Source organism: Cheilinus undulatus, linkage group 18 (genome assembly GCF_018320785.1).
Source record: "Cheilinus undulatus linkage group 18, ASM1832078v1, whole genome shotgun sequence".
Taxonomy (NCBI): domain Eukaryota; kingdom Metazoa; phylum Chordata; class Actinopteri; order Labriformes; family Labridae; genus Cheilinus; species Cheilinus undulatus.
The window spans coordinates 8,577,164-8,595,662 of NC_054882.1; the positions used below are offsets into that span (position 1 = coordinate 8,577,164).

At 37.7% G+C, this 18,499-nt stretch overlaps 1 protein-coding gene across 1 annotated transcript; it reads right to left on the bottom strand.

Moving 5' to 3' along the window:
• Positions 1-3,120: 3,120 nt before the first annotated feature.
• On the bottom strand, positions 3,121-16,926 carry asmt2 (acetylserotonin O-methyltransferase 2). Its single transcript, XM_041812988.1, has 9 exons — positions 16,689-16,926; positions 16,514-16,596; positions 15,104-15,278; positions 14,356-14,485; positions 12,948-13,016; positions 12,716-12,834; positions 11,397-11,534; positions 10,872-10,994; positions 3,121-4,723 (listed from the first exon to the last, which is right to left on the bottom strand). Exons 2-9 carry the CDS (start codon positions 16,592-16,594, stop codon positions 4,512-4,514), a joined length of 1,047 nt encoding a protein of 348 aa, XP_041668922.1. The 5' UTR covers positions 16,595-16,596; positions 16,689-16,926; the 3' UTR covers positions 3,121-4,511.
• Between the last annotated feature and the right edge of the window lie 1,573 nt (positions 16,927-18,499).

Here is an 18,499-nt window from a genome sequence, read left to right on the forward strand (position 1 = left end):
CAAGTAAATTTCAGGGAATTTGTTAGATGCTTGGTAAAATTCAGGCATTTTTATGGACTTTTGGAAAGTGTAATAGTAATTTTCATTTTATTTTTTGATTGGGAATTGAGGGGGATTTGGGAATTTTTAAGAAAATCAATGGGATTTTTTTTGGTTATTTCCATGGAAAATTTGGAAAACTACATGAAAAATTTTGGGGAATATATTTTTCAAAAAATGTAAAATTTGGGGGAATTTGCTCGATAATTTTCAGGAATTTTCTTGGAGATCTGGGAAAATTATTTGTAGATTTTTTTTCTTTATTTCACTGGCCCTTTTCAGAAAATTTGTTTGATGTTTTGGGAGATTTTGATTTCAAATTTTGATATATTTTTTTAGGATTTTACATGAAACTTTTGGGGAAATTTTATTGGAATATTCAGGCTTTAAGATCAAGTATTATAGGCTCAGGAGGTTAGAATAAGCCAGTGGTACTCTAACCCAAAAAAGCGACAGCATGTTGAGGACAAAAATGTCCCAATAAACTTCCATTGTAAAATCCTTTTTTGATCCTGATGCAACTATGACATAAAATCATGCTTTATGTTGTTTTTTGCTTCCAATACAGAGACAAGGCTCCAAATTATTACAATTTTTCATTAGATGGTACCATTTTTGTTTTTGTTTTTTTCTCCACAGGGCCAATTAACATGTCTGCCTAAAATTAAAGAAACCACTGTGTTGTATGTAACAACAGCTTCACACATGTTGTTTGGGGAAAACATTACAGAGGACAAATAATTAAAAAAAAAAAGTTTTATTTTAATGGGAATCGTGCATGCTACAAATATAGAATAATAGGAAAACTAGTTCATAGTACCATGTGATGATTCACAGTTTCCGTATCATTCACACCTCATCTACTGAACGACATGCAGGCAAAGAAATAATACTCCTCTGTAAATGTTTACTGTCCCTTTCAGTTAAACAGTATGATTTGTAGTGTGAAGTTTCAGCACTAAGTCAGAGATAACATGAAATTAATCTTAACTGTGATGCTCTCCAATGTAACAAAATAATCATGAGTAAGAGGATGAGCTTTAAAACAGGACTACAGTTAACTTGAATGTAACACAACTAACAGATAAAGGAAAATTAGAATGTAAACACCAGCAGAATAAAGATGGAGGTAAACTGAGGTTCTGATGTACATGCGGTCTGAGAGGAGCCTGAATGCATCACAGTAAGAGGCTCAAAACACACAAAAGTCACATCTTCTTCAGTTCAAACAATTTCTCACCTGTGAAGTCACACATGAATGAAATTAATAATGAATCTCTTTAAACAGTTGTGCAAATGTATTTACAGATAATCTCCATGTCATGTTGGTCCAGTATTCTGATAAGACATCTAACAGAAGTATGACTGATATCAGGTTTGACATCCAGCATTTCTTCTCTGTATTTAAAGTTGTGAAAATTCAATGCAGAACCCAAATTTTAACAGCTGTGTTGATATAATTTCTCCTCAGAAATATGTTATTATGCTTGAAACAAGAAAAATTCCACTGACAAACTCAGACAAAAACATTCCTTCAAGATATGAAAATAAAAATAAGGCCTGAATTTTTGGCAGTAATTAAAAATGTCTGCCAACGCAGCAAACCAAGTTTACTCTGAAACAAGATTTTCTTTCTAATGAGAAAATTCATCTCATTTCAAAATAAAACAAGCTGTTTTTCCTGCAGCATTGGGAGATAATTTTACCTATTATGAGCACTTCCAGACTTGTTTTCGGTTTTTATATCATTGAATTTTGCCATTTATCTGGACTTGTCAGCTGAAAAGCTAAATGATGAATATAAAGAGATGTCTGATTAGAAATTACACACATTTGTTTTGTAAAATTTGAGTTTTTGCAGTGGTGTTTGTGACCGGTTGATCCAGATAAGACAAGATATATTTTGCAGGTGCTGAAAAGATTTTGGCCATTTTTGCGTGCTAATCAATAAAAACTCAGGTAAAAATAGTACAAAATATCTTGTGAAAATTCAAAAAGCAAAGAGTTCAGTCAAAAAATGTAGACACAGTTTAAAAAAAATACAAGTGCATTCAAGGTTGTACTGATTTTTTGGAAGGAATCTCCTCTGTAAACCGTTAAATGAATATTTCCACATTTTCAGAAACTTGCCCTTATTGCCTTCATGCATATTTGGAGGTTTGGACTCTCTGATGTCAGTCCAGTTATTATGAAGTCACAGCCAGCAGCAGGTTAGCAGAGCTCAGCATAAAGACAGGTACTAAGATGTTTTAGGAAATAGTAATATTATGGTTTTATAAGATGCATACCTCCATTCTGGAATAATAATAACTTCAATATGTAACTTATAATATTTTCTGCATGAACTATGATTTATGCACGTACAATTAAAAAAACAGGATAAATCCCAAATTAAGTTATATTTAAACATTTCAGCTATACCTGGCGAGGCATAAAAACTGAGTGGATTTTTCGGGGCAGTTTAGAGCCAGCATGGAGAAAGCAAACTGTGAGCTAAATTTTAATGAGGACATTCTGTGGTAAATTATTAAACAGAAACTTTTTTGTTTAGGCCCAACCAGCAGGTGGATCCTTGTCTACTGGGAAAGTAAGACTGTAGTAATAGACTTTGGAGCTCTAGAATACTTACAGAGCAGATTCCTAGTTTAAACTGATTGTAGTTTAGTTTGTCGTCAAGCTCAAACGTTGGCTTAATGTCATTTTTTTTTAATCTTATATGCTAATATGTGTAGTTTTTAGCCTTTTTGCAACCTTTTTTTTGGCTCTTATGGTTATGAATGGTATGAGTTTGATTGGGCTGTCAAGATTACTCACATTAATTGTGACTAATTGAGGTCCGCAATTAGTGCAAACATTTTTAATCCGGATTAATCACGTTTTATTGTCCCTTTCAATAAAAAAAGTCCATCACTGCTCCTTAAAGGTAACATATGTTACCGCTTTAAGACAAGTTTATATTGATCTCAGAGGTCCCCTAAACATGCCTGTGAAGTTTGTTGCCGAAAAAACACTCCAGTATTAAAAAGTATCTAAAAACCCCTCTGTTTCAACCCTGCACAGAACGAGCTGTTTGTGTCTCTGTGGCTTTAAATATAAATGAGCTATCTGACTCCGCCCCTCTCAGGAAATGGATGTGGCTTTCCTGATCCTGCTCTCAGCTGGCAGCTGAAAGCAGGATCAGGAGAGGGGAGTGGAGCTTTACTCCAAGCAGGGAGGGCCAACCGAACCTGGGGGCAGGGCTAACTCCCCAGGTGACATCATGAGGGGAAAATTTGAGAACAGCTTGTTTCCGGACAAATTTTGTGAAATTGTATGTGAGGGGGTTCTGGTTCTTGGGGGTATTGTGAACAGGCCTGGGGCACATATGTTTTTTAGAAAAGCATGAAAAAGTGTATTTTGCATAATATGTGACCTTTACTGTCTCCTTTTACTTTGAAAAATTAAAATATATTTCAGTGGACAAGTTAAAGTCATCTTACAAACACTTAGCTTTTTCCTGTTCACTTATTTCCCTTTCAGTCCATAACAAGTTCCTTTTTCCATGGTTAAGTTGACGTAAAAATAATTAAATCTTCCTAGAAAAGCATATCTGTATCCAAACAGGAAGTCCAAAATTACCCTCAGTTTTAAACAGTAGAAAAATCTAAACAAACATAAAAACCAGTTTGAATGCAAAATAGTGGCATTTTGAAATGCATTTTGAAAAAGAATGTGATTGTCCGTGACTTACTACAAAAATCAGGGGATTAATCGCAATTAAAGAATTAAATCGATTGACCGCCCTAATTTTAAACTTTAAAACACTGTGTATGGATGGTGAAACTACATTTGGTCCTTCCCTTGAGAGCTCTTTTAAATTCATACATTACTAAATCACTTGAAAAAGATACACAGGACTCACTATATAATCAATAATTTGTATTTTTTTAACCCTTGAGTTTTGTGTAACTCCTGCTTTTAAGCTGAGTAGCCACGCTGTGCCATATTTTTATCTCTATGCTAGGCTAAGCTAAATTGCTGCTTGCTATTTTTGCATCAAACTTGTATACATAAGAGTGATTCCAGTCTGTTTTTTTATTCCCAGCAAGAAACTACATCAGCATTTAGTTTCTTAAAAACAAACTACTCTTTTCAATTGAATTTAAATTAAAGGGAAAGTTTCAACTTTGTCTGGAGTAGCGATTTCCTCGCTTATATGAAGAAATGTGTTCACAGTATTTTGTTCTAACAGCAAGGATTCTTAAAAGAAAGATGACTTTTAGCAGCAGCTTGTTTTTAGTTTGAGACTTGAAAATCTGTACAATTTTGTCATAGTATCCAGAAATGTTATGGGGGCCGACCAAAACATAAACGGACACCGCCAACAGTTTTTAGGCCTCCGCCTCAAAGCTTATGTTTTTTTTTTTTTTCAAACTCCAACTCCCCTTTCTTTTCCAGGTTTTTCCCTCATCCGTCCTTGTTTCAGTTTGAGTTCATCTGGTGGCCAGGATGGCGTCATAGGACTTTCCGGTCCGACACACCTGGACGTTGCTGAAGCCGGTCTTTGTGAGCATGTGCGTGTACTCGGAGGGCGGACGCTCCCGACCTTCTGCCTGCACCAACATGTTCAGGGAGAAGATCTGAGCCATGACAGGTCCTCTTCTGTTCTCAAACAACATGGCTTCTACCAGCAGGACGCCGCCGCCTGTCAGGAGGACAAAAATAATGAGAGCTGGGAGCTTTTCAGTGGGCCGGGATGAACAAAGGACAGTGTCAGGGTGGATGAGGGTGGTTAATAATTCACTAACATTGAATATGCCTTTGTTATGATGCCACTAAAAACACTAAAAACAAAAGCTTCAAAGGCACCCCGGCCTATGAAGTGCCTTCACTCCTGCAGCCCAGAACAGATTATCTCTAAAGAAACAAAATCAGATATCAGCGTTTGAAGATGAAATATTAAAGCAAGTATGGTTGGTATGGTAATGTGTGGTTAACGTAAACTTTATCTAGAGTTGCCTTCTTTGTGTTTTCTGGGTTGAAAAGGTCTGATCTATCAGCCTTTTTTGATACTCTTTGATCAGTTAGTGCTGTGCAGTAAATCAGGTTTTCATAACTATGTGAACATGCACAACTAGTAATTACCAAAGAATGCCTCAATGCATAAAGAAAATACACTGAATATAAGATGGCATGAACAAAACAGGACCTCAGAGTTACATGATTGTTTTAACCGTGTCATGATGCACTGCAGTATTTAAAAATGAAACCGTGATCAAAGATTCTCTCATGTTGTGCAGCCTTAATCCTAGTCAGGCAGATATGATAGAATTGTCACAATTCTTTCCTCATGAATGCCAGAATAGCTTTGTTTAAAACATATTTCCCTCTCATTTGCAAAAGACAAAGTCTATCCTAACCTTCTCTCTAACAGATGTGAGCAACAGCTGGAGCTCAAGACATCCTCAAGTGTCCTCCACATCCTCTCTAAATTTGAGTATCTGCCCTCAGGCAGGAGATTCAGATCATAAAAGTCCAACTATCTATTACTCAGGTCATTAAACTGCTGAATTCTAAGGTCTAAGGATGATGCTGATGGATGATGACAGGTTTAAATTAAAGGAAAAAAAGGGGGGCTTATGGCCTAATGGTTAAGGTGCGCCCTGAGATCAAGTCTGGCTTGTGGCTCCGTTTTTCATGTCTCTCCCCACCACACTCCTACCCCTTTTTACGAATCTATCCACTGTCCTCCATTATGAATAGAGGCACAAGACCCACCCCCCTCTAAAATAAAGTATAATTTTTTAAAAATGAAATGATGGTTTTCATGACAGTTTCACATAGCCTTAGCCAGCAGTGGGCAACTGGCGACCCAGAGGCCACATGTGACCCTCCACTTCACTCAGTGAATGTGACCCACAAGTTAATACCAAATATCAAGAAAGATGTAAACAGGAATGAAACATTATCACATTCTATGAAGACATGACAACTAGAAAAATCTGCTATTGTCTTTGATTTCTCATCTAACGCTGATGTCATTTCTCTAAAATCACCACTTTTCAGTGAATGAAAAAAAACACTGTAATTTCAAATATTTTAACATTGAACAGTCATAGCAAAATCTTACTGGCACTTTATATTGGTTTAAATTTGTTGAAAACCACCGTAAGATGTAAAGGGAGACCAAAAGCACTGACTTAGTAAAAGAACACAAAATCATGAAAAGGTTTTGTCCTTATGTTAGTTCTTCAACATGAAATTAGAGATATAATTGGCTGGATTTCTTGCTGTAAAAATCTCTCATGTGCATTGTTAAATTCATTTGTAGAAACAATGTAGACATGCAAGTAAAATGTAATAAAATAACCACTAAGAACTTTGTTCATTGGTGCATTCAAAAGCAGCTTAAACTGGCTTAAAGGTGCAGTGTGCATCTTCTTTTTTTAATTTTTTATTTTTATTTTTTTTTACAAACAGTTTGCATAGTGAAGGTCTAGTACTGAAACATTACAAAAAAAAAATAAATCTTTTTTTCAAGTTGGACAGTATGCAGGAGTTTTCTTTAAAATTCTACTAGATTCCACAGATACATGTAGAGGTGAGCAACACAATCTAGAATCTGACAGGTAGATGTTGCTCATATTCTCTGATTTCACATGTTTTATTTAGTATTTTCATAAGTTAAAAAAATAAATGTTACAATAGATTGTGATGAAAACTATGCATTTTTCCTTGCATCAATTTATAAATATTTAAATATTTTTAAAATTCAGAGTATCCTGTAATTTGTAAAAAGTTGTCCTCTGGCAGTGAGAATAACAGAAATGTTGGCTGTCAAGTACCCAAAGTTGCAGATCCCTGGCTTAGCCATTGTTTCACACGATACTCTGTTTATTTATCTTTTTTGATTTATTTATTCCTGAGATGAGATGAGATAAGACTTTATATGTAATAATAATAAAACAGGTAAGAGACATACAAGACTGACATGAGGGACAGCGAGAGATGAAGAAGGAAAAAAAAATCTAAATCTATCTCTGCATAAGTATACCCAAAAACATCAAGATACACATAATAAAGTCAGTAGTACAGACTTCCAAGGACCTATTACTGAGATTTACAGTAAAATAACTGTTGCAGGGCTGGAGTTTTATAATTATTTGTTTTATGCATGCACAGATACCACTATCAGGTATTGGTGCTGATATCTAGCCTAAGTCATCTTAGTCACAACATAAATATCTGATAAAAATTTAATAAACTACAAGTTTTATGAAGTGAAAAATAATCAGAATTATAAAAAAAGAGGAAAAATTAAACAAATAAATGCTTATCGAAGGGCAAATACAAAAACAGGCATTGTGTGTACGCAGTGTGTGGGTAGAATAAATGTCCAGGAAATCACAATTATCATTAGAGGAGACACAATAAAAAGAATAAAGATAAAAATAAGTACAAATAAATAAATAAATGCTTATGAAAAGGAAACGTGAGACTGATATTGTATGCGGTCAGTTAAAAGACACATACCTGCACCCTCACAAACAGACAAAAGCACAAGCTCAATCATTCATGTCTGCCTGTCCTGTTGACAAAACTGAAAGAATGAGATAGACCTGCAGCTGGAGCAGCACAGCTCTCTTTATTTATTTCTAAGATTTGTATTCCTCTGTGCTGTTAATGGCCAGGGCCAGAGGCAGTAGGTTTTCAGGTCATCCTTCTGTCCGTACAACAACCGTCTGTACATCTGGGTCATTCTTATGAGCTTGGTATCTGAAGAATGCTGTGGGGGATTTTCTTTAAACTTTGCACCAATGTCCACTCTGGAATCTGACTCAAGGATCAGGTCTGCCTTAAAAAAGAGATCTCTGATCTCAGTGGAACTAACCTGACTAAATAAAGGTTAAATAAAAAAGGATGACCTGATTACATATTGAAGGTCAAAGGTCAATGTCACTGGGTCTTATGTTCATCCTTCACCTGAGAGTGCAATATCTCAAAAATACTTAAAAGAATTCTTTTAACTTCAAATTTGATACAAACTTACTTTTGCACTTGAGGATGAAATGATAAGATGTTGGAGGTCAAAGGTCATCAATGTATTCATCAATATAATCTCTATACACTTGAATAACTCTGTATAGTAGCGTTTATTACCAAACATGTAACTACACATTTAAAAGAACAAGATATCTAAGAATTACAACACCATAAAAACCACTCCAGTTCATTTTTCTGCAATGGTATACCTCACAGAGACGTATATGCCCATATATGGGCGTTTTCCTTTATTTGGAGTGCGAAAGCAAGGAGAGAGGGTTGGGAATGACCAACTGGAAAGGAGCTGCAAATATGACATGAACATGGGCCGCCAACTTGGAGGACTACCTCTGAATATTTAATGTTCATGATGGTTTTTTTTTTTGTTTTTTTCTTTATTGAGTTTTATACCAAGCCAAGAAATGTGATGGGTTTAACAGTAATGTAAATGTAGCATACAGAACAATGTAATATAGAGCGGGGACTGCAGACGTATTGCATGAGGACAAAAAATAAAAGAAGATGTTTCCTGTCTTCTGGTTTCAACTGAAAGTTTTCCTCGGGGACAATACAGTTCATGCTGAAGTTGAGTTTTAGCCTGCAATGAAAGAATATTTCCCAGAAAACCGAGATTACACTACAACAAGATTATTCCAGCGAGGTGGAGTAAGTCTGTTACAGGCCTTCAGTTTTGGTCAGATCAGCACTGGGATGTTTTTGGAGAATATCTTTCTTCTGCCAACAGGATCGATTTTCTCTGATATCAAAGCAGAACTGTCAACATTTTTACAGCGTGTTCCATCTTCTGCCCAGCATTGCTTCTGCTTTCACAGATTACAGTGGATGATTTGGTTTACTTAACCAAACACTCGTGACCTACATGTTCACTGAAACATCAAAACTGTTATGTAGCCATGCCAACTAAATATCTTTGTCAGAGTGTCAGAGTCAGGAGATACAGTGCCAATAAAACTATTCATTCCCTCTGATGTTTTTCCCTTTTTATTGATTTTATGAATTAATCATGATCAGTATAATTTGGCTTTTTTGAAAAACAAACAAAAAAAACCTTAAAAAGTAAAGTAAATTACACAAATATGTTATGTAAAATAAGGGGCTGCAAAAATATTCACCCCCTTTAACGTGACTGACCTAATTCAACAGAGGTCCAAGCAAGTGTTCCTAGTAGTCTCATGATTAGTGAAATGGGGATCACATGAGTGCACTGAATGTGTCTAGTGTCTAGTGATTGTAGAATAAAGACACCTGTGTCTGAAAGGTACAGTCACTGCTTAATCATAATTCATGGCTACCATTACACCATGAAGGCAAAAGAACACTCCAAGCAACTCAGAGAAAAGGTTATTGAAAAGTATGAGTCAGGGGGTGGATACAAAAAAAAAATCCAAGGAACTGAACATCCCCAGACTTCATTGAAATCCATCACCAAGAAATGGAAGGAATATGGCACATGCCTGGATCAGACCGTCCTCACTAACAGAGTGAGCGTGCCAGGAAACTAGACAGTGAGGCCACCAAGACTCCTATGACTACTCTGAAGGAGTTACAAGCTTTAGCAGCTGAGATGGGAGAGACTCTGCAGACAACAACTGTAGGCCGGGTTCTTCACCACTCAAAGTTTTATGGGAGAGTGGTAAAGAGAAAGCCACTGTTGAAGAAAACTCAGATTAAATCTGGACTAGAGTTCGCCAAAAGGCATGTGGAAGACTCCATGGAAGTGGAAGAAATTTCTTTGGACTGATGAGACCAAAATGGTGCATTTTGGCCATCAGACAAGATGTTATGTTTGGCACATCACTAAAAAAAACCCCATCCCCACTGTGAAGCACGGCGATGGCAGCACCATGCTGTGGGGGATGCTTTAAAGTCAACAAGGCGAATGTTCTAGAGTGGTCGAGTCAAAGCCCAAACTTCAATCAAATAGAGAATTTTTGGCTGGAATTGAAAAGGGCTGTACACCCAATCCCCATGTAACCTGAAAGAGCTTGAGTAGTTTTTCAAAGAAGAATGGAGTAAAATTGAAGGGTCCAGATGTAAGCATGTAAGCCTGACTGAGACCTATCCACTCCATTTTTCCCCCCTACATGTACCTGAAAAACTGGAGCTCCCCCCCAGGACCCAAGAGAGAAGAAAAAGTGACACATTGCAGCCAAAAATCAACATAGATTTGAATTGTTTCACTGATAAACCCTTCAAAAAGGCCTATGCATGCTTTTCTTATCAAAAACCTCACTATAAACTACTTAATAACTGCTTTAACATGCTTTTTGTCAGTATTTGCAAATCTAATTTTGGCAGCCACAAAGCAGACAATGCCTTGCAACCCCCCTAAAACCTTTCCCCCCCCCCCCCCCCCGCCAGGTTTTTAGTCAAATACACAGAGTTTTGGTTCGGTGCAAAAACTTCAAGTATGTGGAAGAAAAACAAAGAAAATATAGTTTTTAATCTCCTGGGGAAATCCAATTTCCTCTATTTCTGTTTCACACACAAAAGCCTGAAATACACACATATACAAGCCACAGACACACATCATGTATGAAGAGATGTCAAGCGAGGTTACCCGAGAGGTCAACAGTAAAGGCTCTTGCTAAAGGGGAAGAGAAATTTCTGAGGAAATGAACGGATATCTCTGCAACTATGAGTTCACCTCTGGGATTTTAAAAGCTGTGACCTTAAGAAAGGCTAGACCTGGAGTTTCATTCATACGTGAGTAAAAATTACCATTATTACAAAAATTGTTAAAAGATTAAATCAGATTAAACCAAATAGACAAATGTATGCTGACTTACCTGGTTTGCAGGTGTCAAAGATCTTCTTTAGGAGGGTCAGACACTTCTCTTCAGGCCAGTCGTGGATGATTCTGGCAAGCACATAAAGGTCTGCTGGAGGGATTTCACCACTGAAGAAATCTCCTGCATAAACAAAACTTATGTTACCTACTATCTGTTTTTGTTCTATTTAAGAGTCGATCAAGAACAAATGCTGCAGCTTCAAGCTCTGCATGATGGATGGATCCATGGATCTGCCTGATGACAGATATGGAATCTGGACAATACATCTGCTTTGAAAGTGCCAGATGGAAAAAGAAATCTTGTCTTTTTGGCACCAAGACCTAGCTCCTTCAGAACCAAAGAAAACTTCAACTCTGTTCCCAAAGGTATAAAGTGCTTATCAGACAATAATAGATGATGACTGCAGATAGGAGTATCATATAAAATTACAACAAAACAATGACACAAATATGGAAGGTTGAATGACTACTCAAATACTGAATCAAAAAGTCTTTCTTTTTTTATCAAACACTTTTGGCTCACCACTTTGAAACACAACAGTGTCGTTTTCCTGTGAGAAATGTTTCTGAGCCGTCTCTACCACCTGCGGGAGGTCAAACACTGCGACTGAGGAGGACGGATACGCCTTCGCCATCTCACGGGCAAGAGCACCAGTGCAACCTGGGAATTAATCAAAATCATGTTCGCTTATAAACATCATGAGTTCACTTTTTTCTTATAAGATAACAGAGGGAAGTTTAAACAAAGTCAAAAGAGTTACATAACATGAGCACAGTAGAAAAATTATTAAAATATGGTTTCATGGCCTGCCTCTGTGTGAATTCTGACTAGAAAGCACATCAGGATGATTACCAATCAGACAATCAGACCCGCTGCCAGAGGTGTATAAAATCAAGCTTTGCTATAACACACTTTATGAAATTTCATCCCTACTGGATATTCTGCTGGAAAGTAGAAGCATTTAGGGGCAACAGCAACTCAGCCATGAGGCAGAAGACTGTTCAAAATCACAGAGTGAGGTCAATGATTGCTAAGGCGCATGGTGCTTCAAAGCTGCCAACGCTTTGCTGGTTCCATAGCCGAAGAGTTCTGAACTTCCACTGGCGTTAATGTAAGTACAAAAACTGTGCAGCAGAAACCTTATTGAATGGGTTTCCATGGCTGAGCAGCTGCATGCAAGCCTCACATCACCGAGTCCAATGCCAAGTGTTCGATGGAGTGGTGTAAAGCACACCAACACTGGACTGTGGAGCCGTAGAAACATGTTCCCTGGAGAGATAAACATCACGTCTCTGTTTGGCAGTCAGATGGGGGAGTCTAATTTGGTTGATGCTGGGAAAACATTGCCTGACCGACTGCACAGCGCCAACTGTGAAGTTTGGTGGTGTGGGGCTGTTTTCCAGGGTTTTGGCTAAGCCCCTTATCTCAAGTGGAGGCCAATCTTAATGCTTCAGCACACCATGATGTTTTGGACAATGCTATGCTTCCAATTTTGTGGCAACAGTTTGGGGACAGCCCTTTTCTATTAAAGCATGACTGTGCCCCAGTGCACAAAGAAGGACTATAAAGACATGGTTTGATGAGTTCAGTACAGAAGAACTTGATTTGCCTGTACAGAGCCCTGACCTAAACACCATCGAGCCTCTTTGGGATGAACTCAAACAGACTGTGAGCCAGGCTAAATTAAATGCAAAATCTTGTGGAAAGCCTCAGAAGAAGAGTGGAGGCTGTTATTATGTGTCATTACAGTCCCTGCTGGTTTAATGGTCAGGCAAACAAATACTTTAGTCCATACAGTGAAGATCAGCTTTGTTTTCTTGTATGACAGAGTAGCATCTTACCTCCTAGATCAATGATGCTCTGAAAGCAGGAGAGGTTAAATGCCGTCACTATGTCGTGTCCATCCAGAACCCAGGAGGAGTTCATCAGACCCATGAACTTCAGCATCTCCTCCTCTGATCTGAGGGTCGAGTTTCATTCACAATTCACCAAGACATTTAAAAATGAAAGTTTCATTTTACAGTCTGGTAATTTGACAATGAAGCGTCTGCATAAACAAATATTAACACCAACCTGTAGATAGCCTGGAAAACCTCCTCTGATGGGAGCCCAAAGGTCTTTTCATTCTGATTCTTCCCCTCTCTGGGTGGTAGACATGTGAAACTTTTGTTAGTACTCATGAAAATAATAATCATTGAGGAAAAAGTGTTTGTTCTCTGTTTCTTTCTCTGTGGTTTGTTTTAGCTCTGCAAACATTTTTCTGAGGCACAGCAGCTCTGGAGGTTATTATTTCACTGTGATCAGCATGTGTTAGGAGTCTAACTCTCCTACTTCTCACAACTAGAGAAAAATCAATCTAATGCATTTGTTGTTGCATGTGACTACAGTACTGCAACTTAAAGTTGAAATGACTACATGCACACATTTTAACTAAAACCAGCATGTGAATAATTTGGTTTATACTGCAGTAAATTAGTCATTGTCCTTAGTCCAAAGCTCAACTTGTAAACTACTTTGAATTGTAGCTTTGCTTTGTAAATTTCTCCGCTATCTTTCATCACTTGTGAGCCTACATGAGGTCATAACATTTACACTCAGCTAGAGAAAGTCGAATTATTGTGTTAGTCTGATTAAAAATGGACTTTAAAATGGTCTGTGGTAGGAGATCAAGTTATTCTGGGACGTATATACACATGGGGACTGGGTGTGAACAGCCCTTTTCAAGTAAAGCCACAAATTCTCTATTAGAGTGAGGTCTGGGCTTTGACTCGGCCACTCCAGAACCTTCACCTTGTTGTCTCATAACCATTTCTGTGTCGTCTTAGCTGTATGTCTTGAGTCATTGTCTTGCAGGAAAAAATCTTCTTTCAAGCTGTAGTTCTCTTGCAGATTGAATAAGACAGTCCTCCAGGACTTCCTTTATTGTGCCAAATTAATTTCATCCTCTACCTTTACAAGCCTTCCAAGGCTGGCCACTGAGAAGCATCCCCACAGCATGATGCTGCCACCAACGTGCGTCACAGTGGGGATGGGGTGTTTGTGGTGATGTGCAAAACATTACATCTTCTCTGATGGCCAAAAAGCACCATTTTGGTCTCATTAGACCAAAGAACCTTCTTCCACTTGACCATGGAGTCTCCTTCATGCCTTAGGTAAAGAACCTGGCCAACAGTTGTTGTATGCAGAGTCACTCCCATCCCAGTTCTGAAGCTTGTAACTCCTTCAGAGCAGTCATAGGTGTCTTGGTGGACTTTCTCTCTAGTCTCTTTCTTGCACGCTCACTCAGTTTGTGAGGACGGCCTGATCTAGGCAGATTTACACATGTGCTATATTCCTCCCTTTTCTTGATGTTGGATTTAACCAAACTCCGCGGATGTTCAGTGCCTTGGAAATGTTTTTATATCGACTTCTACTTTTCAATAACCTTTTATCTGAGCTGCTTGGAGTGTTCTTTTGTCTTCATAGTGGTCTTCCCACTGACCTGACAGCGTCCACCATGTTGTTCCACAGCGGGTAGATGGTCTGTGATTGGTAGATGATCATGTCATGAAGAGACTTGGCGCTTCCTTTGGCTAGGTACAAGTTTGCCACGTCACTGCTGCTGTAGAGAGCTGTTTTAACAAAAAATATGCACACTTAGCAACTTAAAACTTGCCGTGTTATCTGTTCCTGACACGGACATTACTGCATCAACAGCAGTCATGCATGCTGACACACAACTGTTTTAGTGTGTAACACCAGAACTGATACAATTACTTAGATAAATGTTTAGTCAAGCAAAAGAAAACTGAGGCCAATTCATTTTCAGGCTTGAATCCAGAAAATTCTCCAGTTTGAGAACTGATTTCCCTCCACTGATGAAAGGTTGGTAAAATTTTCAATACTATTGATATAATTTGTTAAAAACTTACAAGATCTCTGATATTTTAATGAATGACAGTATCAAAAAGTACCAAAACTTTAAGGACCTACACTGATTTCATTAGACAGGTGCAAAGAGGAATAAATCCAGCAAAATTGGCAGGAAAACTGTAGGCTGCATGATTTAGACTATGTGAAGGAGTTTACCAGCATTGGCTAATACTTGAAAACAACAAATTGCCAGTAATGAGTGTCTAGAACATCCCTTCTTTTGCTGTAGTATGAAAAAGGTGTTGTTTTTGCTGATTTTTACTTGTTTAATTTTTCTCTTGGAGCTGATATGGCAGCAAGTATAATCACTGCCTTACCTGTCCCGTCCTTGTTCTCCACCTCCAGGATCTCGATGCCCACCAGTGCATCCAGGAGCCTCTCCATCCCGTCCACACTGGTGTCCAGCTCGTGGGCCACATGCTCGGCGCTCAGTGGCTCCGTGGACTTCAGCAGGAGGTCAAACACTCCGAGCTCACAGGCTGAAAAGATCACCTGGAAGGACGGACAAACTTCCACATCAACACTTCTGCAGGAGTAGATGGAGTGTTCTCAACCCAGGGAGGCTGCAATGGTTGGTTAGTGGACCACTTTAGTCAAGACTGAAAAATCTATTAATGTGTATAATGGATTATTTTGAGTATATGTTTTTCATTGTCAACACTGGTATGTGCTTTTTTGTTTACAGGTGGTTTGTTGTTTGTTTCTGTTGATTTGATTTATTGATTTTACTGTAGAGGCACATCATTTTGCATTGTTTCATACAGAATTGTGTCATTTCATATAGTATTGTGTTGCATTGGATGATATTGTTTCATACAGTATCCTACTGTATCATATTTTAACATTAACATATACTCTGTCTTGTATCATATCATATCATTTCTTATCGTTTTATATAATTATCTCACATCCTTTTCTTTCATTTCGCTGTTGTTTTCCCTCAGGGTTATCCTTTATGTTTTTGTTTACTTTGTATTTTGACAATCATTGCAAAAGAAGACAATACCCATGGTGTTCACGACTGATGCAACATCATTTCTTATTAAATCATACTGTATCCTTGATAACGTACCCAAATAACTATTCGATTTCTGCGGTTAAACTTTGTAGACACATAACCGTTGATCAGATGAATAATCCATCTGATTGGTAATCTCTTTACTTTTTTGTCTGGAATAAATATGGCGTTAGAAATTGTGGCTTTTGGAGGAATGTCTCAAACATCAGGATTAATTAGCATAAAATCTGAATGTAATAATGCAGCACTCGTGTCCCATAGTTTGATGTCCGGTCAATCAATACAGAAAAAACCTGCAGATCTGAGGACAATAACAGTAACTATACATGCTGTGTGATGTGTGCGAATGGAGATGGAAATGTCATTCTTGTTGGCAAACAGAATAAAATCACCCTTTTTGTATTTTATCAGTTGTATTAGATATTTATACTGTCCTTATTGTTTAACATATTGGCATACACGTTTAACTCATTACAAGCACTTAAAACCTTATTCTGGTGTTTTATTTATTGAATTAGGACGTCTATCTGGGCCTGTCTGATGAACATGTGTTCTGCAGTGATAGATAGTACATTTTACTCAAATTTAGACATGGCTGGATTTGAGGTTTTGTATTTTATGCTACAACCCTTTCCACATGCATGGTCTGCTCTCCTCAGTGTGTGAAACATTAGTGAAATGTGCTGAAAAATGAAGTCCAACATGTTACCTTTGAGACCCTGAAGCCATTGAAATACTCCAGAAGTTTGAATGGGTAGTCCAGCTCACTCTGGGACAGATGCTCTGCCATTACTACACAGGTAAAAACACAAACATGATCATTTTCGGGGATTTATTTGACTCTAAAGAAGGCAAACATCGCTGTCTCCAAGAGCACCACTCACCCGATGATGTCGCTGAGTTAAACCCTCAAAGATGACCCTCTCCGGAGGGGAAGATGGATGTTTTTAGGGGGCAGTTTGGAGCCGAAACGGCCAAGATGTCGGTGTTTCGTTCAGTAGCTCCAGCCAGGATGGAGTCTAGTGAAATGGTCGACGGATCATCAGCGGATAACAGACATGGTTGATCCGGTTCTTACAAAGATTAGAGGACTCTACCTCCGATTGTCGATCAGCGACAACAGCGACGACTTTAACACAAACGTTACTGTGTGACTGTAGTTCCAGGATCATCCGGAGCAGCAAGGGGGGGCGCTGTTGAGCTGGTTATGTTTATAATGTGGGGATCAGAAAAACGTCCTCAAACTGTGTTAAATTTGAGCAACTTTTATTGTAAATCAGCTTTAAAAATTATTATTAGTTATTATTAGTTAATTATTATTATTAAAATTATTATTATTAGAAAATATTAGTAAATATTGTACATTTAACCCTAAAACTGCAGTTAAATAAATGGTTAAGTTATGTCTAGTTAAACAGGACAAAATACTACAAACTTAAATTTGATTCATAAAGGTTTATGTATCATAAAGAGTCTTTGTACCATTTACATTGAGACACTCACTTAAAAAGCAATATATTTATACATTAATACACATTTTTTCCAAAAAAATCCAAGAATATACATTTCTATTAACCAGTTTAAAGGTTAATACAGAAACTCTGCGAGGGCAAGCATCCATACAGCATCAATAAATTAGAATATCGTCAAAAAGTTGATTTATTTTAGTAATTCAGTTCAGAAAGTGAAACTAATTTATTATATAGATTCATTTTACACAGACTGATATATTTCATTTTTTTTTATTTCTTTTCATTTTGATGATTATGGCTAACAGCTTATGAAAACCCCAAATTCACTCTTTCAGAAAATTACAATAATACTTAAAACCTATAAAAAAAAGGATTTTTAATATGGAATACTTGACTACCGAAAAGTATGAATGTGTATAGCACTCAATACTTGGTCAGGGCACCATTTGCATGAATTACTGCAGCAATGTGGCGAGGCATGGAGGTGATCAGTCTGTGGCACTGCGTGTTGAATTGTTCAGGCCTCGGTGTCGGCCATTAATCCCTGATAATTGGACACCTTGTGGAGCATTAACCCTTACTTAACCACTGATTTAACACAGATACACAAGGGAGGATGTCACAGAAAATAAACTTTATACCAGTGAGCTTATAGCACTATTGCATTTTCTCCACTCTAGACATGGTTTCATCCACTGAGAGGAGACTGCCCACTGGAAGACTACCCAAGAGGGCACTTTATCATGTGTTATCTATTTAAAAGGCAACCTAGAGACACTTCCTCATATTTTGTCCACACAGAGGACACTGAAGTGGCAATTTGTCCGATTTGTCCACCTAGAGGGCCCTGAAGGGAACACTTTGTCCTGCTTCATAGGGGCAAACAAGAGGGCACTTTGTTTACCACACAATATCATACATTAATTTATTTTTCTGCATGTTTTAGCACATTGCTGCAAGTTTTACCCCCACATACCAATTATTTCTAACTTCCCTACTTTGCCCCAATATATTAATATTCTATTTGATTTATTTTCCGACATATTTCAACAGTTTATAACTACAGCTTCTTTTACTATTACTCATACTTGTATTTTAGGCGTAGTTACCAGTGTTGTTGCACTTTTGTTTTACTTGCATCCTTTAGAAGCATCCTTTAGGGCCGTGATCATCAACTGGAGTCCCGGGGGCCACATCAGGCCCCTTACATCTTCCCATCCGGC

Bases quoted from the DNA above. Each gene is read 5' to 3' on its own strand.
- asmt2 (XM_041812988.1), bottom strand. From the start codon at position 16,594: ATGGCAGAGCATCTGTCCCAGAGTGAGCTGGACTACCCATTCAAACTT. The intron at 15,279-16,513 runs GTAACATGTTGG...CCGTCCTTCCAG, and splicing joins ATGGCTTCAGGGTCTCAAAG to GTGATCTTTTCAGCCTGTGA. The intron at 10,995-11,396 runs GTGAGCCAAAAG...TTGTTTATGCAG, and splicing joins CACTGTTGTGTTTCAAAGTG to GAGATTTCTTCAGTGGTGAA.